The sequence below is a fragment of the Myotis yumanensis genome, unplaced genomic scaffold (assembly GCF_028538775.1).
Source record: "Myotis yumanensis isolate MYYU_CA2020_CCGP unplaced genomic scaffold, mMyoYum1.0.hap1 SCAF_4, whole genome shotgun sequence".
In the NCBI taxonomy this organism is placed as follows: Eukaryota; Metazoa; Chordata; class Mammalia; order Chiroptera; family Vespertilionidae; genus Myotis; species Myotis yumanensis.
Window position 1 is genome coordinate 4,989,261 of NW_027223755.1, and position 23,724 is coordinate 5,012,984.

At 42.0% G+C, this 23,724-nt stretch overlaps 1 protein-coding gene across 1 annotated transcript in view; it reads left to right on the plus strand.

Moving 5' to 3' along the window:
- The window catches only part of C6 (complement C6), a 47,808-nt gene that overhangs the window by 13,544 nt on the left and 10,540 nt on the right, over positions 1-23,724 (plus strand). The window contains exons 6-14 of the mRNA XM_070411410.1: positions 5,084-5,222; positions 7,980-8,180; positions 10,257-10,497; positions 14,801-14,923; positions 18,081-18,247; positions 19,583-19,808; positions 20,634-20,805; positions 21,423-21,534; positions 22,610-22,742. Of these exons, the coding sequence (XP_070267511.1) occupies positions 5,084-5,222; positions 7,980-8,180; positions 10,257-10,497; positions 14,801-14,923; positions 18,081-18,247; positions 19,583-19,808; positions 20,634-20,805; positions 21,423-21,534; positions 22,610-22,742 (1,514 nt within the window). The remainder of the gene's footprint in view (positions 1-5,083; positions 5,223-7,979; positions 8,181-10,256; positions 10,498-14,800; positions 14,924-18,080; positions 18,248-19,582; positions 19,809-20,633; positions 20,806-21,422; positions 21,535-22,609; positions 22,743-23,724) is intronic.

The window sequence follows — 23,724 nt, forward strand, 5'->3', positions numbered from 1 at the left end:
ATGTAAAATCTTCTTATCATTTGGGGGAATAACAGCATCTCAGAACTGAGTTGGAAGCAGCAATGAAGCAATGAGACACCTTGTCTGCTTCCTCATGCACCTCTTTCTACTCTTACCAGCCCTGCCTCTGGCACTTGGCTACCATAGTGGGGCAGCATGTGGCCATGATCCTCACTCCTAGGGAATGAAATTATTTAGCATTTTCACATTTACCTTGTGCCAAACAATGTTGTGGGCCCTTTTTACTTGTTGTTTGTTTTCATCCCCATATATACTTTCAACAGTTCTGGAGCAGATCAGGGCAAACTGGTGGGAGGCCAACCAAGCTGGGTGGTGCCCAGGTGGATTTGGGGGGCTAGATCTTAGTGGCTGAGTAACCACTAAGAAATGCCAGGAGCAAATGGAGAATGAGTCTTATGCCTATGACTGTGTCGAAAGTCAGAATACTAGAGAATTAAAACCAGTCTTCAAGGGTTATAGTCCAGCCCTGAGTCAATGATAGGAGACCAAGCCAGAGGAAAGGGGTTAGCCAAACATAGAAAAAAGGGGTGATAAGAAACAATGGTGTGAAAAAGTTAAGAGAATTAGCGGTGAAATGAACATGGCTAGGGTGTCCAAAACTTTTCTCACATAAACTATATGATGCATGGAAAGGCCAGTACAGTTTAAAGGCCAAAGGTCAGACCTGCATTAACAGGTGGTTTGTATTCAAGTCATGAGGTCATTGGAGGTTTGGCAAGGGATTCTAAATTCATTACACAGAGCCAATGACTTAGAAAACTTTAGAAAATGTAAATGAAGTCAATGGAAAGAGAAGAACTGAGCCTTAGTTGGAAGCGTAAGAAAAATCAGTACAGATAACCTCCTGTTCCCATAATAAAGAAATCTCCCTTCAATTTTTTTGGCCAGAAGGCAGATAGTTTGCTATAGACTTTTATTGCTTTGTATTGGACTTTTTTTAAGTTTTCACTTACACTGCCAGACTTGCATAATATGAAGCCTTGAGGCATCAAAGAGAAACAGCAGCCACTGCAAGTACAACCTCACTTGATGAGAATGGATACCAGAAGCTATTGAACCAAACTCAAGGACAGCAGTGAAATGGAAGGGCCATTAGCTTGGAAGTCAGGGAGCCAGGTACAGGGCCGAGTTCTGCACTAACTCCCTACACCATTGCCAAGTTATTGGACATCTCTCAGCCGCAGTTTCCTCACTGGTGTGGCCAGTGACCAAAGACTTTTCTGAGGTTCTGTCCTAAGAATTTCTAACTTGAGTTGATTTCGATGAGAGCGTTTCAACAGCATCTTGTTAATGTGCAGAAATGGTTTCCTTTTTATTTTTCCTCTCTCTGGGAGAAAAACTCAGCCCAAACTCCCACTTAGTAGTCATGTTTTCTAATGTTCTGATTGATGAAGGGTGACATTCCAGTCTCACCTCTGGCTCAGTTGATCTAGATCGACAGTGCAGATGGGAAGACCACACGCTATGTGTACTCTGACAGAAGGACTGTGTGGCGTCTGCCCAAGCACAGCTGCTGTCCCAAGGATTCTCAGAAATGAGCAAAACCTGCCGGCTGAGGACAGCCAGTCCTCTCCTCGCTCCCCAAGAAGTTTGAGAGCTGCTTATTGGAATCTCTTTCTGCTGGCCCGAGAATCTCTGCCCCCCCCCCCCCCCCCCACACACACACACATTTCTCTCCACAGGAAGTAGCTTCCTGGATGCCTGTACCTCTTTTTAAATGGCATCTCCCCAAGGAAGAATTTAACAAGACAGAACAGCATTCTTTCGTTGCTAACATCAGTCACCAGGTCTTAACCCTGAAGCAAGAATCAGGCAATATTAGCATGCTGTTTATTTTCTTCACAGGTTCAGCCAAGGCACAAACATACCCACACACATGCACGCACGCACGCACACATGCACACACAAGCATATATACATAATTTTAAAATAAATATTAAAAGTTACAAAATATGACACACTAATCCAAATAAGATAAAATTCCTTTAAAAACCTATAATATCAGCCCTAACTGGTTTGGCTCAGTGGACAGAGCGTCGGCCTGCTGACTAAAAGGTCCCAGGTGCAATTCCGGTCAAGGGTATATACCTTGGTTGCCGGCACATCCCCAGTAGGAGGTGTGCAGGAAGCAGCTGATCAATGTCTCTCTCTCATCTATGTTTCTAACTTTCTATCCCTCTCTCTTCCTATCTGTAAAAAATCAATAAAATATATATTTTTTAAAAACACCTACAATATAAAAAACCATGATATATTTGAAACACCAAAGTATTTAAAGTCAATTTAAATACCACAGAGGGGAGGAGAAAGAATAGGGCTGAAAATGGCTGCACAGTTGACTTAACTCATAAAAGGTTCAAGCCTGAGAGAGCCACCTCCGTGAAGTCCTATCTGCAGGCTCTCTGCAAGCAGCTGCCATCTTCAGAGCTTCTCATGACCTAGGAGCCACTTTTGTTAAGCCCTTTGTTTGTGGCAAACTTACAAGTGCGTAGCATAAAGCAGTATAAAGTGAGTGTTATGGGTTCACTCAGCAAGATAGACCACCGACTCAGAACTTAAATTTAAGAGCCTTTATTAAGCTGGCCAGCTGACCACAGTTATAGCACCCTGCCGAAGCAGAGGCTGAACTGCAGCCCAGACTACAGGAGTTACATTTTATTATTAAATTTTGTGGAGGCCCAGAGAAAAATGTGTCTTTCAAATTCTGGGCCCCCCAGTATGGAGGAAACTCTCTTTATTTATACTTTTTCCAGTTCTTTGTCTCCCAAATTTGGAATGAGACTTCCGGGCCCTCTGAGAAAGAAGGCCTGCGTGCTGGGAAGGGGTCATGAGACCATATCTCAAGGCCTGGCCTGATGTCAGTACCTTCCTATCTGTGTGTTTTAGGAACAGACAGCACAGCATGACCAGTCTGGCCGAAGCACCAGATATGCAGCCCAGCACAGTGAGCAGTTCCTTTTTCCTCATTGATCCCTCTTAAGTCAGAAAACAAAAATGAATGAGTGTGAAACACCTATGTTTGTCATTCTAACTTGAGTAGTTTGGAAATTTCTTCCCAGACCAGCTCCTCATACTTCCTCCCTCAAGTACCCATTTTGATAGAACTTCAAATATGAATGAGGACACACCTCAAATTGTGCTCACAGCGATTGGGGTATGAGAAGCCACAGGAACCACTCCCTTTTTTTAGCAGCTTCATTGAGCTGTAACTCATGCACCAGCCCTCCTCCTGTGTACCTGCTTTACTCTCACACCACTACCACACTCACACTTCTGACACTAGGTGTGTGGGTGCTCTCCCCCATGAAGCAATTCTCTGTGACACCAGTTGGGTGTCCTACAATTTAATTCAATCATGACACTATCTGCCTGGATTTAGTGCCGATGCCACAGGTTAAGGACTCAGTCCCACGAGACTGCCCCCGACTTCCCATGCCACTTTACCCGGGCTTCTGATACATTGAAGGTTCCCACTGGCCCACTGCTTGGGTTTGATTAATTTGCTGGAGGGGCTCACAGAACCCAGAAAAACAATCTACTTACTGTTTACCAGCTTATTATATGCTCACATCTTAAAAGATGCAGATGAACATCCAGTTGGGAGGCATGAGTAGAGCAAGGTGTGTGGGAAAGGGCTCTGAGCTCTCATGCCCTGTCTGTGTGTACCACACTACCTGCACCTCCACGTATTCACCAACATGAGAGCTCTCTGAACCCTATCCTTTGGGGATTTGGGGTGGGGGGGAGGCTTGATCACGTAGGCATGATTGATCCTTAACTCCATTCCCAGCCCCTCTCCTCTCTCTGGAGAATGAAAGGTGAAACTAAAAACTCTAAGGTTCTAATGAAGGTTTGATTTTTTTGGTTACCAGTCCCCATCCAGGTGCCCTCCAAGAGTCACCCAGTTAGAAAAAAAAAGACACTGCACGCATATATACGAGATTTGTCGGGGTGTTCACTTTGTACTAGTAAGTTTTATAAATGCCTAATCACTATGTTGTATACCTGAAACTAATATAATATTGTATGTCGGCTACAATTGAACCATAAATATTAAAACAAGAAAAAAGTCAAAAGACACCGCTATCACCCAGGAAATTCCAAGGGATTTAAGAGCCCTGTGTCATAAACCAGGGTCAAAAACTAAATACTAGAACAAAAGACGCTTTCAGTGCTCTTATCACTTAGGAGATTACAAGGGCTTTAGGAGCCCTGTGCCAGGAACTGGGGACAAAGACCATTATATATTTGTTTTATTATTTCACCATATGTAATCCATCAATACCAAACTTTTTGACACAAAACTTCTTCTTTTCCCACAAGACACATGTTAATATCTGTAAGAATTTGGAAAATTATTAGCATCTTGGAGGACTTTTTGATCTCCCAGAAAACAATTTCTTAAATACTTGATTTGTGCTAAGCTAACTAATCTCTGTATTTCAATTTCCTCATTTGTAAAATGGTTATAATAATTATATCTACATCACATGCTTATCATAAGTATTAAATAAATATAATATTAAACATAGATCAAACAGTGCTTGACTTATAGTACATAATATGCAAGCATTTGTTAAATAAATTTTAAATATTATTATTGCTTGATAAAACAATGTTACTAGAATTCTATTAAAATATTGCTATTAACTATTTTAGTATTCGCTCTCTGTAAGAATTCCTTTACTGTATCCTTCTGAAAGAAGTGGGCCTAGACTGGCATTAGTTATGTAGTAATTTATCTCATAATTGGCTTCCAAAATTTGTGCTTGTTTCCTAAGTCATGAAATAATTATCAACCTGAATTTTATTTCATGTTGAAAGCCCAAAACAACTATGTGAGTGGAATAAGGAAACCCTGACAGAACCGGAGGGGCTGAGTTTTGGTTTCTAGCCCTTTCTGGATGTTTCACCACAGACTAGAAAAAAAAAATGGGCTTTCCTCCAAGTCATTTGTCATGAGTCAAAAATGTCCACGAGAGGAATTTCTTTCATATAAGATAGGTAAATTTTCTAGATTGCTCTGCATCTATTGAATTCTTGCAAACTCCTTTATTTCTAGGTTTAATTTTCTGGCAGGAGAGCCCAGAGGAGAAGTCCTTGATAACTCTTTCACTGGAGGAATGTGTAAAACTGTCAAAAGCATTAAAGCAAGTAATCCTTACCGGGTTCCAGCCAATCTGGAAAATGTCAACTTTGAGGTATGACAGCCTATCACAGTGGCAGACCAGCACCAATGGTGATTTAAACTAAATTCCCAATGAAAGATTAGTGATAAATGAAGGGACAGAATAAAAAGGTAATGAACATTTTTAATGACGTGTTAGGTGTTAGTGTTTAATCCTTCCACAACCCAGTAAGGTCAGTGTTATTATCATCAATTTACAGATTAAAAAACACACACACACACAAAAAAACTAAGGTAATTAATTTGCCCAAAGTCAAACAGCTAGTAAGTAGCAGATTAGAGATTTGATCCCAGGTTTCCCAAACTCCAGAGTTCATGCTGTTCCCAGCGAACATACAGCTATAACATATCCCCACACAGAAAAATGACTATTTATTCAGAATTTTCTTCTACCATAGCTCTCTCCCTCAAGTAACCACAAAATTTAGACATAAAAGAGTGACTGCCTTCTAAAAAATCAAATAAACCTAAATATAATAGCGGTAGTTCTGCCCCTTCCCTTCCTATGTTATTAGTTGATTTGATTTTCTGTGCGTTTCCCTAAGAGGTAATGAGCATCATACTACATACTCCCAGAATCTGGCCCAGTGCCTTACACATGATAAGTGCTCCATACTTGTTAAACAAAATGATCTGTTACTTTTAATTTATAATAAGAGAAACAGAAAAGACATTATTTTAATGGTAACATCTACTTTCTTGGAGTTGTGCAGCAAGTAAAAGGCAGAGCAAATTAGAATCCTGCTCCTGCTGCAGTGCTGCCTGTACTAGATGAGACCTTGATGGTTATGTCAAGAAAGACATTAACAGCCTGGCCAGTGTGGGTTAGTGGTTAAGTGTCGACCTAGGAACCAAGAGGTCAATTTCTGGTCAGAGTTCCATCCCCACTTGGCTTATTACAATAGTTTTTAAACCACTCTCCTTGCCTCCACTTTAGTTAACTATACTCCATGTGATCTTGGCAAAACACAAATGTAATGGTAACACTCCCAATTTTTCATTCATTCAGTTAATATTTTTAAAGATCTTATATGTAAAAGCTTGCCTTTGGAATCCAATCCCAGTATTTTAGAGGGCCTACAAGACCTGGCTGTTTCCCAGTTCTATCTAATTTTTCCGCACTGCTTGTCTGTGAGCCTACCCTCCCACCAAGCTAATGAATGTGGTCAGATTTTCTCTGAACTTCTGCCAGGGTACCCAAGCCCCCTTCCTTACACGACAACATCTTTTTCTTTAAGCTGACACATCTTCTCTTGTGTGAGAGCTAGTTCATGAAATAAAATATTTGTAATCTAAGTTTTTTAGAGGCATGGTGCAGAAATGTCAACAACTATAGCTAAATATGATTGCATTGCTTCAGCGTTAAGAGCTTTATTCCTGGACATTTTAAATGCTAAGTGGTGTGCAATGCAATATCTGAAAGTAACATTGAACTTTTGACTATATTTTACTGTTGAGCAAGAACTTTTTGCAGTGGAGTTATTTTATCTTTCCTTGAATAATTGTGCAAGCTATTTAATTGTGACATATGGTTTGCCTCACAGTGTATTTGAATACTGAATATTTTAAAACAAGAAGAAATTTTTCCATTGCAAACCAGACAAGCATCTTTCACATAAACAAGTACTCTTCAATTTGCTTTGCAACCTTTTTTTTTTTTTTTAATATATTTTATTGATTTTTCACAGAGAGGAAGGGAGAGAGATAGAGAGTCAGAAACATCGATGTGAGAGAACCATTGATCAGCTGCCTCCTGCACATCTCCCACTGGGGATGTGCCCGCAACCCAAGTACATGCCCTTGACCGGAATCGAACCTGGGACCTTTCAGTTCGCAGGCCGACGCTCCATCCACTGAGCCAAACCGGTTTTGGCTTTGCAACCTTTTTTTAATTTATCTATTATTCTCTTCTTACTGGTATAAACATAACAAGTATTTAGCTATTTTTAAAATTAGTTCCATAAGAGATCAACCAAAGGACTTGTATGCATGCATATAAGCATAACCCATGGACACAGACAGTTGGGGGTGAGGGCATGTGCTGGGGGGTGGGCGCAGCCAGGGAGAAGACAATGGGGAGGGGAAAAGGAGACATATGTAATATTTTAAACAATAAAAAGTAAATTAATTAATTAATTAATTAGTCAATTTAAAAAATCAGCTCCACTAGATTTTTCTCTTCTTCTCAGACCAAGCTAGTGAAGACTCATAACCACCCACCAGGCAGAACCAATTGATCATTTGTCCTCTGCCTTGCAGACATGGCCAGTAGAGTGCTGATGCCCAACACTGAATAAGGCTAGAAGGGATGGGGATGATTCCAGAGCATGATCACACAGGACCTGCCCTCTCCTTTTCTAGGCCTTAATATTCTGAAAGATATCTGAAATCAGATTGCAAACTACATCAAATTCACAGGCAGAATGAAAATAGTCCTTGTTGCTTATTAGCCCATTACATCTCAGCTTGAGTCATTTCCGTGAGCTAGACTTTCCTGGTATTATCCCTCTGGATTTTATAGTTATTTGTGACAATTCCCTGGGCAGCAAAATCTTCATATATTGAATTAAGTATTTGTGATGGTCTTTCTCCCTAGCTAAACTACCGACTCCCTGCGGGCAGGAGCTAATATTATTCCGTGTTCTCTAGCAAAATGAGTCCTCAGTAAAGATTCATTGAATGCATAAATGAATGATCATTGCATTAGATCTTTACAAGTAGCTCCAGCATTTCCTACATTCTGTTATATTTCATATGGACTTTTCTCCAGGTGGAAATTAAAGAAGATGATTTGAAAACAGAGTTCTATACAGATTTAACTCCTTTTGGAAAGAATAAAGATCAAAAAAGCTCAGCTTTGAACGAAGATAACAGCGGTTTTCATGTGCCAATTTTTTATTCCTCAACACACAGTCAGTCCTCCACCCAAAATTCTGCTTTCAAGGAAGCCATTCAAGCTTCCCACAAAAAGGTAAAAAAAAAAAAAAAAAAAATGGTTCCTGGTCTTTTTATTCTTTCCTGAAAATTAATGCCAATTCCAGCAATCATGGGACAAGAAGTGGTGGTCGGGGGGGGGGGGGGGTTTGATATCCAATCAGTAGGATTTCAAACTCATATTTAAATAGCTTTAGTGTTTTTTCATGGTTGTTTTATCCCACTTCAAAAATTATGGAGGTCATATGTATAATGATGCTTCCTTTTTGCATGTGTTTGGCTATGTTTATGGTTGTATTCTTGGTCTTACTGGTTTAAGTGTATGTATTTCTTGAAAACCACATGTCACAGAACTTTACTTTTTGAATGTAATCTGGTGGTGTCAGGCTTTTGCTAGGGAAATTCGGCCAACTTACATTTAGTGTTCTCACTGAGATACTTGCTTGCTTTCCTCCCATTTTGAATTTTTTTCTTTTTCATTTCTTTTGGCTGCTGTCTCCTGTTTCTTCTGCCATCTTTTTCATAATTGGGCTTATAATCTGTTTCAAAGTCAAAATGCCAGTTTTCTCATTAAGAGTTAGTGCTTTTCCAATTTGCTTTACAAAAAAAGATCTCACCGAATGTTGAACTGGATCGTATGTGGTTAATAACTTATTGTCACGTAACCTTTTGGCCTATGACAGCCAATTCAAGCCACCAGGACTGACAAATGCACTGACAGGTGGAGGGCCCCGGAGGTGCTCCTGCTCAGCTGAATTACCAGTTTCACTTCTATTTCCCACAATTTAGTTCTTACTGCTGCCTGGAAGTTTTGAACCATTCATTTCAATGGCCAAATCTCAACAGGTCTTACAGATCTCCAGGGAGTGAGTACGCCCCTTACTAAAAGCAAAATGCCCCTCCTACTTTCAAAAGCCAGGGTTCTATGACAAAAATCAGGTTTTCAACTTAAAAATAGACTTACTGCACCTACAAAATGGAAGCTCCACAAAGGCAAGACCTTGGCCTTGTTCACTTCCGTGGTCTTAGCGCTGGAGGCAGGAAGGTAGAGAGGAGGGAGGAAAAGAGAAGGGAAGTGGGGAAGGGGATGGTGACTCCTTTTCAATCCTGGGATTATTGTTTTCCTTTTGTGTAAGCAGTTATTGTGTGCCATGATTATAGCGCACAGGAAGATAGCTGTTTAATACTTTAAGGTTATTATGAAGTTCTTTTGCTAAAATGTACTCTTCTTTCTGTGTGTTTTTTTTCTCAAACACTACAATTTGGTAAATTGAGAAATTAGATAAAGTGTATAAAAATGTTTTAAAAGAGCAGTTACATGAATACACTTACAAAACTCAGTGGCTGTGTAGAAGAACAATTTAATGGAATGAAGTTTGGAGCATAATAACTAACCACCTAATCCTAAACCAACCTGACATAGCAAGAAATGATTTTTTTTTAAACCTTCAAACAAATATTTTTGCTTTTGGGTGGAGGAGAGAGAATATAGATAATTTGGGTTAATTTTGCCTCTTTATTTTGAAGAATGATTTTGAATCATAGCATTTGGGTTGATGTAAAGCTGAAGGGTGTGAAAAGTCACAGGGCACAGCCCTCATCTGCACACCAGATGACATTTCGTGGGTAACAGGCGTAGAGAATTTAAAATCTTTTTCCCAGTTAGTGACAAAGCTGGGACTTGAGTCTCAGTTGCATAACTGCAATTGAAAATTCATTGCATAATCCCTTTTCAATTATTTGCACTGGCAAGGCTTTCTAAATAAAAACTCAGTAGGGATGCAGCCATGATTGACGATCGAGAGAAAAAGATTTGCTTTTCTGAGAATTGCTCTCTTTGGTAGGGAACATAAGCCTCACTCACACGGTGTACATTGTTGAGATCATCTCATCTTGTCTAGCGCTTTCTACATCTCAGGAAAAGGAACTGGACAATAACGTGAAAATTATAATTTTGCATGTGAGAACATGCAATAGCGAGTTAAAATTGTAATATTAGATTGAAATGAAGTGAATGATAAACAGATGACAGTTAAGTGCTTGGTACCTAACAACAAGCTTTCATTATGTTTAATCATCTTTCCTTTTCACTGTTTTCTCCTCTTCCATTTAGGATTCCAGTTTTATTAGGATCCATATGGTTATAAAAGTCTTAAACTTCACAATGAAAAGTAAAGACCTGCAGCTTTCAGATGTCTTTTTAAAAGCCCTTAACCAACTGCCTCTGGACTACAACTATGCCCTGTACAGCCGGATCTTTGAGAACTTTGGGACTCACTACTTCACCTCTGGCTCCCTGGGAGGCGTGTATGACCTCCTCTACCAGTACAGCCGTGAGGAGCTGAAGAACTCAGGTATGCTTACCTCGCGCCCCGCCCCCCCCCACCCCTTTTCATAAGCTGATCTGGTCACAGGTGATGTCTTTTTCTCTTATTGTATCATTTTAATCCTTTTCAATGAACCTTAATTAGGCCCATCTTTTTTTCAAAATGACATGAAGAACAGCCAAAAGTACAAAGTCAAGGAAATAAAACAAAAATAGTAATTAGGACCAACAAAGAAGGGAAACTAAATATGCGTAGCATCTTTGATGGGGCATCAGATTTGTCTCTGAATTTTCTGACATTTAAGAAGATCACAAGCGACTCAGTAGCGGTGACCTAAAGAGCGTGCCCTTTCCCCAAGGCCAACAGGATTTGTCCTGGAACTAAATCCTAAAGGATCATTGACTTACAGCATTTTTATAGGCGATAATGATTTTATGGAACAATAAGTATAGCAAATTCACTAGCAGCCAGTGGTGTTTTCCTGCCTACATATAAAATAATAATATACACCTTAGCCTATAAATAAATCTTGGTTTCTTAAGTATTATCTTAAATTGCAAATATTAATTATTAGTACAGCTTAAGCACCTTTGAAATCATTTGTTTTCATACCCCTGTGGGAAATGGCACAGGGTCCTGTGATGATTCTACCACGTGTCTCTTGAGAACATGGTTAAGACACTGAATGGTAACAAGAATTCAACTGACCAATTCCCCCAAAGAAGTCACAATTCTTGATCATGTAACTTTATAAAAAAAGAACAAGGGATTTGTTGAAAAATACAACACTGGTGTCAATGGAGTATCAATTCCTCCGTTCTTACATCTCATATCGCAAATACTGTTTCCTGGGGCTGCCCTGAGTTCTTTCGATCCTTAGGTGACCAGAGATCCCTCCTGGTCAGCTTCCTAAGAGAGGAGATGGGACAAATGTCTTTGAGAAATACTTTCACTAAAAGTTCTAAAAAATTTCACCTGATGGAGTTACTGAAATCGAAAAGGTTTATGTTGTGATGCACCCTCCACACCGCCTAACCTCCTGTTTTGTCAGCTCTCCTTCCCACCAGAGCGATGCTTGCATGATAAATGTGATGTCTCCTGCCACGGAGACTAGCATCAACATTAATGCTGGCAAAAATCGGGGGGGGAAATCTCCGGCCCTTGACTTGTTTTCATTCACCCTTGAGATGATTTTATTCTAGTTACCGCGGCTATGGCTCAGAGAATAATTTCTCGCCTGATGAGCTGGCCTCATCACCCATTCAGAGCAAAGCCTCCAAAGGCTTAGAGATCAGGGCAGGTAAAGAACTATGTGAATCTTTAATCAACCTTCCAGCGTTTTAATAGCTGAAGCCCCATAACCAAAATGAAGAGTGATGAACTATCTTTCCCTATTGGAACATTCTCAACTTCCGTCTCTTTCTCTGTAAATGGAGATAGAGAGTGACACCTAATAAGGGAAAGAAAGGGAGTTTGAGATGTGGTAGGAAACTGGAAATATATAATCATACACACCTGTGTACACATACACAAACACATACATACACACACACACTATATATATATATATATATATATATATATGCATATGTACACTTAATATAGTCAATAAAACATATTCTTATATTCAATGTTCTTAGACATAATATATATTCTTATGTTCAATTAGTATATATACTTATTTATTTCTCTGAGTCACAATAACACTATTGGTGCACAATTTTAATTGTGGTTAAGTTGAAGCACACCAAGACAGAAACAAAATTTAATGAAATAGAATTCTCTAGGGGTTGTGCTTACCTGGTTTTGCCCATTGTCTAGATAAATATCTATTCTGGCCTCTTCCCTTTTCTCTCTTTCTATTTGTTCTCCCTTGAGTTAGCCATGACATGATACTAGAGTACAGGCTTAGTCTTTGTTTGCTTTATTCAATAAGAATCATAACCCTTGTCATTCATTTCAAAACACCACGACTTGAATATTTCATAGCACTTTGTCTCCCTCAGGAAAAAATAAACAAAATTTAATTGCTTTTTAGTTGCATCCTTTGATTTATTCTCCTATTGTTCAGGGTCCCATAGTCAATTTAAAACCTTGAATAAAAGTTGACATTGCTTCAGTGTGCAAGGTGAAAAGAATTTCAGGAATTCAGTGAAACATTAAACAATTAAAATATCATAATATGCAAGATGGTAATTTTAAACTCCCTGTGTTGAGAAGTCATTTTCTGCTTTTAATTTGAGCAGAAAAATTAATTGCCTCACTACTTATTGGTATGACATATTCAAGTAGCACTATTGGCCTTTGTCCAGTCTAAGTAGCTGAGGACATTTCTAAAATACTCATCCCCACACCCCAGCAGAGGGACACTCGGGTTTGAGGGGCCAAATGCTACAGCATCAAGTTGCCTCTTGGTCATTGTGGGTAGAGGTCAGGCAGCAAGCTCTAGGATATGCTACAGGGAAGAAAAGGCTTATACAGAAATTCACTGATGAAGCCTTGATGTTTTAATCACTGTATGACCAACACCATGGCTCATAAGAGGGATTCTTCATTCAAATCTTCAAGGATTCTCCTCTAACCCTCAGAAAATGGATTTAACTAAGCTTATGGTTAATTAATTTTGTTATCATTAATGAATTGTACACATAACATTTAATTTTGACTTACAAATAATCAAAACCTAACAAAAAATAAGAAAAGATGGGAGTTGTTGCTATAGGGGCATTAAATTCCTAATGTTGCCTAAACATTTGACTCACCCACTTATAGGAACAATACTATCAGGAGAAAAGTGACATGTTTATTCAGCTTGATCAAAATAGCAGTCTTTTCTTTCTAAAGTTAAAGATACAAGGTAAGCATGGGGACTTCAAATCAAGAACTTACAACTTCTAATGCATCTCTTCCAATGTGTCAAACTACTGAGAAAACTGAAGTGGGCACTCCCCATGCTCCTCCACTCAGCCTCATTCCTCAGTGATCTCTCCTTCAGGTTTCAGGTTTACCATCTCACCAACTGTGCCTCAAGCTCTAAACACACTCCTTCCTGCCTATGGTGACCTGCAACCCTAAATATCAGTATTTGATAAACAACTTTGCTTTAAGGTGCTTAAGGGCTGATATTAACAGCTTTATCTCTAGTGTGCTTATGTTTTGCAAGGCAATGTTTAACTACACATCAAAAAACCTGGATTCTAAAATTGATGTTTCGGGTAGCAGGTCAGGTGGCTTGGGAAACAGTTAACAAAAAGGAAACATAGATTCTCCTCAAATGACCCCAGGGAGGCGGTTCCACACAAGTGTACAAATGGCAAGATCTGTTTCCCTGCACTGTGCCCGTCAACCCCTGACACCCACATCGATGGTGAAGACATGGAGGATCATGGCAAGCTTTGTGGTGGGAAAGAGTGGTTCCGGTGACACAATCTTCAATTAATGATGCTTGGAAGTTTGGTGAAAGACAAGGACCATGAGGACTGAGAGTATTAGAACTGGGTGGCCTCAGCCTCAGCCTCAGAGATCGGAATTTTTATAAGACATAAACAATGGTGCAGAGGCATCCCATGGAAGCAGCAGTGGGGAATGAGGAAGATGTGGTCACCCCAGCTCCCACAGCTGAAGGGGCTGGGGATGGGGCAGTACCAACCTCCCTTAGAGACAACGAGAAACATATCAAATGGCTTGAGTTCAGATAAGGAGAGCAAGAGAAGAGTCAGGGAGGACAAGAATTGACAAGAGTTCCTAGGTCAGAAGTCAGAATTTCCGAGAGCAAACAGAAAGGTTTTGGAGGTAGAGGTGAAGCGAGCAGCCAAGTCAGAGAGGAAGCACAGGTGAGTATGAGAATGGGCATCGAGGGAAGGAGAGGGTGACCAACAGGATTCACATTTTTGATGATGAACAAGGAAAAGTGAAGTGGACGGAGGTTTCACAGAGTCAGCCATGGCCCCGCAAAATCCGACAGCAGGGCCCAGACACAGTGTGTGTTTATCTTCTGATGTGCAGGGCTGCACAGTGGCATCGGCCAGTAGGATGGCAAGCTTAGAGGTTCATTCTATGTAAGCAACAGGGAGAGGCCAACATGGTCCCTGGGCTGGGCCACGATGACCCCATATGTGCTTCTCCGGGCTAGGGTGGAAGGGAGAGGTAGCAGGGACTCATAAATACCTCTCCTGTTCAGGTTCCTCTCAGGGTCTGTGAAGGATTGGATCTGTAGGTGAGAACTGTCGTTCATTCGCACTCACGGGAATTAGAGACGATGGTGGCTGATGCAGACCCTCATGCTCTTCTCTGAATGCTCAGGAGGTTTTGTTTGTGCTCCATTTCCTAGGCTTAACGGAGTCAGAAGTTCAAAATTGTATCCGGATTGAAACAACGAAACGCTTTCTTTTCTTTAAAAAAAAAAAAGTGGAACACCGGTGCACCACCAACAAGATGTCAGAGAAATATGAAGGTGACAGCCCTCTCCCTTAGCTCCCCAGTGCACCCCGCGGCTGACAGTAACCTAGGACCAGTTGCACAGGACTGTGGGATTTTTCAATTTGCACTTATTTCGGTTATTACCTCAGAGCCCTGTGTGTGGTGGGGAGAGAGTGCAAATACAGCATCATTAGCACTACTTAAAGGGGGAAATGGCTAAGGTTTTCTTTATCTTATACTTAAGTTGTTTAATTTAATTAATATTTATTGATTCTTCCCATGGGCTGAACCCAATATTAGCCATTATGATGTAAAGATGGGTGGGAATCAGGCCTTCCTATCAAGAAGCTTACAAAGTAATGATATGTATAACCAGCCATTAAAAATACAGAGGGATATGCCATGGTGGCTCCATTGTTTTTGGGCATCATCCCATACACCAAAAAGGTTGCGGGGTCAATTCTCATCAGGGCACAGACCTAGGTTGCGGGTTCCATCTCCAGTGGGGGCACATACAGGAAGCAACTTATCAATGTTCCTCTCACATCGATGTTTCTCTCTCTCTCTCTCTCTCTCTCTCTCTCTCTCTCCTCACTGTAAAACATATCCTCAGTTGAGGATTTTTTTTTTAAATATATTTTATTGATTTTTTACAGAGAGGAAGGGAGAGAGATAGAGAGTTAGAAACATCGATGAGAGAGAAACATCGATCAGCTGCCTCCTGCACATCTCCCACTGGGGATGTGCCCACAACCCAGGTACATGCCCTTGACCGGAACTGAACCCGGGACCTTTCAGTCCGCAGGCCAACGCTCTATCCACTGAGCCAAACCGGTTTCAACAATTGAGGATTTTTTAAAAAGGCTCAGACAGCCAAGCCAGACACCTGAGTGCTGTATCTTGTAGAGGTTCTGTTCAGCTAGTCTTCAGGTGGTTCTCCAGGTTGATTGTTCTGCACTTAGTTGTAATTTTGATGTGGTCCTGGGAGGGGCGAGCACAGTGTTCACCTCTGCCCTCGTGCCCTCTTAGCTTTCAATTCTCCCTCTTTCTAGCCTCTGCATCCACTGAGTGATCACGTTACCTCCCTGATATTTCTCCTCGTTGTCCCCATCTCTTTATTTCCATGGCACACACTCCATTCATTTCCCACCTGGATCACCACAGAAGCCTCCTAACTGGCCCCCGGCCTCTAGCCTTGCCTTCTTTCAGTCTGTCCACACATTTTCTGAGAGGAGTCTTCTCTGAGGCAATTCTAACCATGAAGCTCTCACGCCTCAAGCATGTCATGCTTTCACAAAGCCCGAAAGGGAAGTCCCTGCCGCTTTGTCTTTGACTAGCTGGAGTGTGGGCAGTCCCCTGACTCAGGCATGCTCTCTTCTGTGCCGTGCCTTTGTAAAGAACTCCTTTCTCCGTGTAAAGTTCTCCAGTTCCCTTACTTCCCCTGACAGGTTGCAACTCATTCCGCTCAGGACAAGGGGAAGCAAAATCACAGAAACTTCCAAAAGGTGAAGCTTATCTTCTCATGGGGAGACAGATAGGGAACAAATAAAAATATAATATGTACTATCATAACTAGATAGTTTAAAATATCAGCGTATAGATGGTCTCCTTGCAGATGCCCATGTGAAGCATGAGCAAAATGAGAACTGGTTTGACAACCGTGCATTCGTATTATATCAGAAGAAAAGAAAAAAGAGGGAAAAGGAGAGCAGCATGCATAACCCAGTAGAAGAGGGAAGCAGTTTCCATGCCAGTTTTTCATGCAATGGAATAACTTAATCAGAATGTAAATTCAATAAATTAAGAGATCAGAGACAAAAAAGACTAAATATAAGAATTGACTGAAAAGGGAGATTTCAAAACTAAGGTACAAAGACAAATAAACACTGGAAACTATCACCATTGTAGTTTGAAACAAATGACACACTGCAAAGACAAAATATAATTGCCTATTTTTAAGGACACTAATTCCCACATCTTAAATTCTATTTGTCATTCCATTTCCATTAGGTTTTTTTGTAATAATTATTAAGGTTTGGGTGTTTTTCTCTGCATTTATTAGGTATTACTTTAAATATTTTCTGCATGCAATTAACTTTATTAATTTTATTTTCAGACAATTATATTTTGTCAGTGTCAATTGGTATAAGATATATTGGCAAATACTGATTTCTTAACCATTCTTTATATGGAAAATAAATACAAAAATTTCTAAAATTTTCTTTTTTTATACCCTTCTGTATTATTTCACATGCCTCACTTTGAAAAAGATCAGACTACTCTTCATAGGGAGAGCATTTCCCCCATAGTTCTAGTCATTCTAGACTGTTTTACAGTGGGGGCAAGGCTAATCCTTCCTGGCCCTGAAGAATCGACATCAAATTAATGGCATTAACTCTCACCCATATCACAGGCCTCCTTTTCATTTGATTGTATTTCTTTCTACAATTTCCTATTCCTCAGTTCCGATTCTTATTAGTTAGAGACACCATTAGTTAATAGAGATTGTTTTGCAAATTTATATAGAAATCTGTGCTATGTATAGTAAATATCATCGCTTCTAAAGAAACATTGTGCCAACTCTTCACTTGAAGTTTAATTTCTTTTTCTTTTCCTTTGGTTAGTTGTGCTTTTACTCCTGTCTTTATGCTTAAAAGCACTCTATCAACTTTGTTCTGTAGTCGGAAGTCTCCAGTGTGGCCGTCAACACATTGGAAAACAGGAGCCAGGGGTCTATATCATCCCGGGGGCCAGACATATACTAATACGTATCAAAAGTGGGGGGTTGGAATCAGAGAGCAGGGAGCAGAGTAGTCAGGACTTGGGCTGCATTTGCATCCAGCCCCCTAGTCCTCCCTAGTAACCACACTTTGGGGGCCAATGCACTTCTAGCTTTATTGTCCAGGTTTACAATAGCACCTATTTCTCAGGATTGTTGTGAGCACTGCACGAGATAACGTGTGCAGCTTATTATATACAAGCTGCTTAATACACGGCAGCTGTTGGCACTGTTGGCACTGCTATTCATGAACTGCCTGTGGGGATGAGGAGCGGGGCTCTCTCGCTCTTCACTTAGCTCACTTAATGGAGCTACATGCCTCTACCATCCACTTCTGTGCAAACAGGCTTTTCTTTAAAGGTTGAATTTGCAATAAAATTAAATGAATAATTATTTTTAAAACACCTTGCAGGTTCGATGATGCAGGGAGCAGAGAAAGCCATCTCGTTGGTTCAAGGCGGGAGGACTGAGTACTCCGCGGCTTTGGTGTGGGAGAAGGGGACCTCGGGCCCTGACGAGAATGTCTTTTCTCAGTGGGTAGAATCGCTGAAGGACAATCCTGTTGTGATTGACTTTAAGGTAAGAATGAAAAGTATGATGGGTGAGAGAGCTGAAGTAGTTCTCTGGCAGCCCAAAGGAATTGCCACACAACGCCTTTTCCATTTTGCTCCGAGATGATAAAGGAAATGTCTTTCTTTAGTGTGCATGCACAATGGGCCTCGTTTTCAATGTGAAATTACACGTCTATTGCTTTTGCTATTCAAACAGGCATTCTCTAATACATAGTTAGAATTTGCAGCATACGTAGAATATCAGGAAAGGGGATTTAGTGAATAAAACTGCTCAAACTTGCCTTGAGTCGTATTCTTCATCTCTCCAAGGTGTGCAAAGAATTTGGTCTCTGTAATTTCTTGCAACTCTCTATTTAGTGAGCTCTCCTAAGCCTTCACAGAAAGCTCTGTGGGATAAGTGGGATTTTATGTCCATGGGGCTCTCTGGTTCTATAAACTTTGATTAAATGTACCAGTCTTATATTTGTTGTCATTACATAAGAAGGTGATTTTTATTAGCCATGGAACACTTTGCCCACATATCAGTCCTAGACCATTTGGAACCAGTGTTTGCCTAAAACATAAGCACATTTTAAAATGCCCACTCACAGGCTGCCCTGCTCATTTGGCTCAAATGACGGCAGGAGTGCAGTCACTATGAACGTAGATTAACGCGCACGCTCTCCGAGTTGTGGTAGGAAAGTGAGAACCAGCCACCCGCCTGGGCACCTGTGAGTCACCCATGGCACCAAATAGTCATCCCTTTGGGGTTTTAAAATGTTAATAAGATGAGCCCTGGTTTTGTGCAAGCCCCGTTATTTCTCGCTGCAACTCTTTACTCATCCTACCAGTGAGTTCATTTCTCCGTTTTCTCCCATTCTGCACTTTCTCCTCTGGTTCCCCCAAACGCCAGATTTGCCCCTGGGAGAACAAAGAACCCAGAGAGGCTCTCTTCATCCTCTGGACCTTTCACCTGGGGTCAAACTCAGCAGAACATTCCTGCGCTGCCAGCGCTGCCTCGCTCCTGCTCACCTAGCTCACTATTTTCATGCGTGCATTTGACGCTTAACATGTAACATGATGCAGGTCCAGGTAAGGGACATCTCCAGAGCAGAATTTCCAGGGAACCTAAGCTCCAGGCACATCACACCTGCCATACTTTAGGGACAACAGAAGCAAGCGAATCTTGCTGAGAGCGGCTGTGAGAAAGAAACTCATCCCTTTCTCCACGGGTGCAACTGGCATAGATACTATATTCTGCAATAACCCCCGTGTGACGGGTGGGATTTCCCATGCCTTGGGAACTGGGCGGTGATGGCAACCTAGGCAAAGGGACGTGACCGTGACTAGCCCCCCTCTCTAGCTCGCTCCCATCACGGACCTGGTGAGAAACATCTCCTGTGCGGTGACACGACGGAACAACCTCAGGAGAGCTTTCCAGGAATACGCAGCCAAGTTCGACCCTTGCCAGTGCGCTCCGTGTCCTAACAACGGCCGCCCCACTCTCTCGGGGACCGAATGCGTGTGCGTGTGCCAGAGCGGCACCTACGGCGAGAACTGCGAGAGGCGCGCCCCGGACTTTAAATCGGGTAAGTGTCAGGAACTCATCATGAGGGAGGCTAGGCGGGTCACTGAAAACAGACCAACTTCCATTAGCACCTCCCACCTTACGCAAACTCACAAGGAAGATAAGCCTGTAAAAAGTTCGACTCCAAAGTCCAACAGCCCTGGGAGGAGCCTATCGTGACCTACCAGCTCTGTGGCCTTGGGGAAGTTGCCTGGCCTCTCTGTGCCTCCATCTGTTCATCCAGAGAATGGGGATAATGTCAGCTTGTATCCAAAGATTAATATACACACAAAGGATGCACAGCACAATGCCTGTAATATGGCATAAATAAAATAATAGAAAATACTAGAAAATACAACGTGTGTGATAAGCTTTTGTGTGTTGTAATGTAGAATGAAGACAGCTTTGTAATAGGGATAAATTAAACCATGGCTGAAGTTTTCATTCAAGGCTAAGTAATGTTCAAGGTTACCTGATCCTCCTTAGAAGGGGGATGTGTCATAGGAGTAGGAAAATATTCCATTACCTGTAAACACACGGTTTTATATATATTCCACTCAGAAGAAGTTTGTATTTATACATGTATGTACGCAAATACCTATGTGTGAGGTAGGTTGCAGGTCGTTGAAAATGATTCACAACTGTGGCCATTTTATCCAGCCATGGGGACCGGGAAAGGAAATCAGGTGGTGGGTAAGGCCCTAACTTCCTCTTAACCTCACAACAACTCTGTGATATTCCACAAAGGACCACACAGCAGAAAAGTGGGAAACCAGGTTGGCCTGGCTTCTAAGCCCCCGTTCCCTGGGGTTCACCATCACCGTGGGCGGGTCTGCCTGCCTTCCAGATGCGGTGGATGGGAACTGGGGCTGCTGGTCTTCCTGGAGCCAGTGCGACGTCACCTACAAGAGATCAAGAACCCGAGTGTGCAACAACCCCAGCCCGCTGCTAGGAGGGAAGCCCTGCGAGGGGGAGAGTCGGCAAGAGGAGCACTGCTCCATCTCAATCATGCAGAACGAGTAAGGAGGTTGGAGGGGTGGGCCAGGGACCCCCAGCACAGTGAAGGCATGATTTCCTTCCTGCTAAGCAAAGAAAGAACTAGAATCTTCCCTCTTCCAACACAGCATATTAGTGAGGCATTTTACCTGCTGTGACCCTTTTCATATATATATATATATACACACACACACACACACACACACACACACACATACTAGTGGCCCGATGCACAAAATTTGTGCACGGGAGGGGCATGTCCCTCAGCCCTGCCTGCACCCTCTCCAATCTGGAACCCCTCAGGGGATGTCCAATTGCCAGTTTTGTCTTAATTGTTTTTGGAGCCCACAGGGATCGGGCCTAAACCAACAGTTGGACATCCTTCTCCCAATACGGGACCACTGGCTCCTAACCACTCACCTGCCTGCCTGCCCGATCACCCCTAACCACTCTGCCTGCTGGCCTGCTCGCCCCCAACTGCCCTCCCCAGCTGGTCTCCCAGAAGGTCTAATTAGCATATTATCCTTTTATTAGTATATATATATATATATATGCCACTCTATGCATAAATATACATTAAATATATGTGTGTATGTATATACATGTTTATTATATGCACATATGTATTGTTCCCTTTTAGTGGGCAAGCATGCATCAATGACGATGAATATAGGAGAGAAACAGACCTCCCTGACCTAGAATCAGACACAGGGTGTCCTCGGCCAGTTCCTCCGGAAAATGGATTTATCCGAGTAAGCATCCTGACCTTCCCTTCAGGTTTGGAGTTTAAAAAAAAAAGAGAGATCGAACTTAAAAAGTATGCTTTTTCAAAAGTTAGAGTTATTGTGTTCCTAGTTTAATAATCTTCTGTTGACCCAAAAAGTGAAAAAAGTGATATTTAGAAACACTTTGCCACTCTTCCACCTGAATTCCCTGGAGATGCCTTTACACCTGATTGTTAGACCAAAGGATAGCAGTCTTCTTGTGTTACTTGGTTCCACCAATTGATATGCTACCAGTGCATTTATGTGGGTGGAGAATGGAACTGGAGCATCATGAGGGTTGGGGTAGCCGGTAAGAACCTGCCCCTATTTAATTATGATTGTAAGATGGAGATCTGGTCGTGGAAGGGCCACTCGGGGTCTGGGTGGCGCTGATAAAAGTGATGACACTATGAAAATAGAGCTTTGTGCATGTTTTCCCCACAACTGAAAGGTGTGCTCCTCGTGAAGCTAGGACATACAGGACCTTTGCACAGAGGACTTTCTACTTGAGTTGGGTCTTGAGAGAAGGGAAGAAAGTGTTGGGCATAGAGAGGAATTAGCCAGGCAGCCAGGTAAAGACAGGGAGACATGAAAGAGAATACATGTTATATTCAAAGAACGGCAGGTGTTTTGTTTTGCTAGAAGACAGGTTTTACAGGAAGAAATGGCAAGAGGTGAGGAGGGTAATATTCCAAACCAAGTAAGACCCATTATATCTTGAAAATTTTAGTGAATCTCTCTCTCTCTCTCTCTCTCTCTCTCTCTCTCTCTCTCTCTCTCTCTCTCACACACACACACACACACACACACACACACACACACACACGGAAAAGGGACCAGTTAGAAAGTTGTCCTTGTAAGAGATTATAAATGCCATAAACAAAGGCAGTGGTGGTGGCAGAGGAAAGGGGACTTGGGGAGAGATTTAAAAGGTGACATGGAAAGGACTCTGTAACTGAGTTGATACAGGAGTGAAGGAATCGAAAGAAACCAGATGCCCCCGAGGCGATGAGAAGTCTTCTTCATAGCGCTAATAATGTGCCGGTTTCGGTGTTAATTCTAGAATGAGAAGAAACTGTACTCCGTTGGGGAAGATGCTGAAATCGCATGCTACACCGGATTCAAGCTGGTTGGGTACCAGTACTTCAGCTGCTTGCCAGACAGGACCTGGAGACAGCTCGATGTGGAATGCCAGCGTGAGGCCCGCCCTTTCTCGTGGCCCCTCTAAAGAATAAATGCGCCCAAAATAAACAAAGCAAAATCACCATAGACCAGGACATTTTACTACTTGCTAATAACTCTGGTGAAAAGGTTTAGTGAAGCAGAAAATAGGACGCATCTGCTAACATTAGATTTCAAAGCATCTTCAGGTTTCAGTTCTGGCCCTGCGTGTTGGCCTCATACACACAGGATGGCGAAACACGTGCTTAAAGAGAAGCCCGGGAGGTCTGCTCACTGCTTCTAACCACAGACAGCGGCCTAGTCTGATGTCCAAATTGATGCAGATGGATGGGTCCCGGGAAGATGCTGCTTACACCCTTAGTGTATCGGCGATGTAGCTGCATGGGAAAGGCAGTTTCCTCCTTGGAGCACTTCCCATCCTTTCCTGAGGAGGAGTTTGAAGGCTCCACACATAGCTGTGCTCCAGTAAAGTCAAAATGAGAATCAGACAAGGCTCACAGGGGGACTCCAAAGAGCTACCATGGGTCCCCGTGAGGCAGCGTTGAGAGCAGCCTCAGTTAGAATGTCCTGCCTCTGTCGCTCACAATGTGGCGACTGCCTTTTGGGCACAGGAGAGGGAAGAAGTGCTGGGGTTCTTGTCCCAGCATCAAGAAGGGTTCAGGAATCTGGAGAAGGCCGTGTTTAGATGACACAGGAATCCAGGGACTAATAAAGAGTCCGGAGACAAAATATAATTTTGAAAGGCATTGGGTGTCAGAGGAGCTTAACTAAAGGAGCTAAGATCCAAGATCTTAAGTCTAAGGTCTTAGGTTCTCTCCGTCCCCAGGACCCCATGCTTTTTGTTAACACAACTTGTCCTGAGGCGAGGCAGAGATATACACTTCAAAGGGTCAGGGTTTGGTACAGAGTCTATTGTCAGAATGGGGGAATTAGCCTTCGGCTGTTCAGGTGTTTGGCCAGTAGGAGGCAATAACATGTAGATTAAGATGCCTTTTA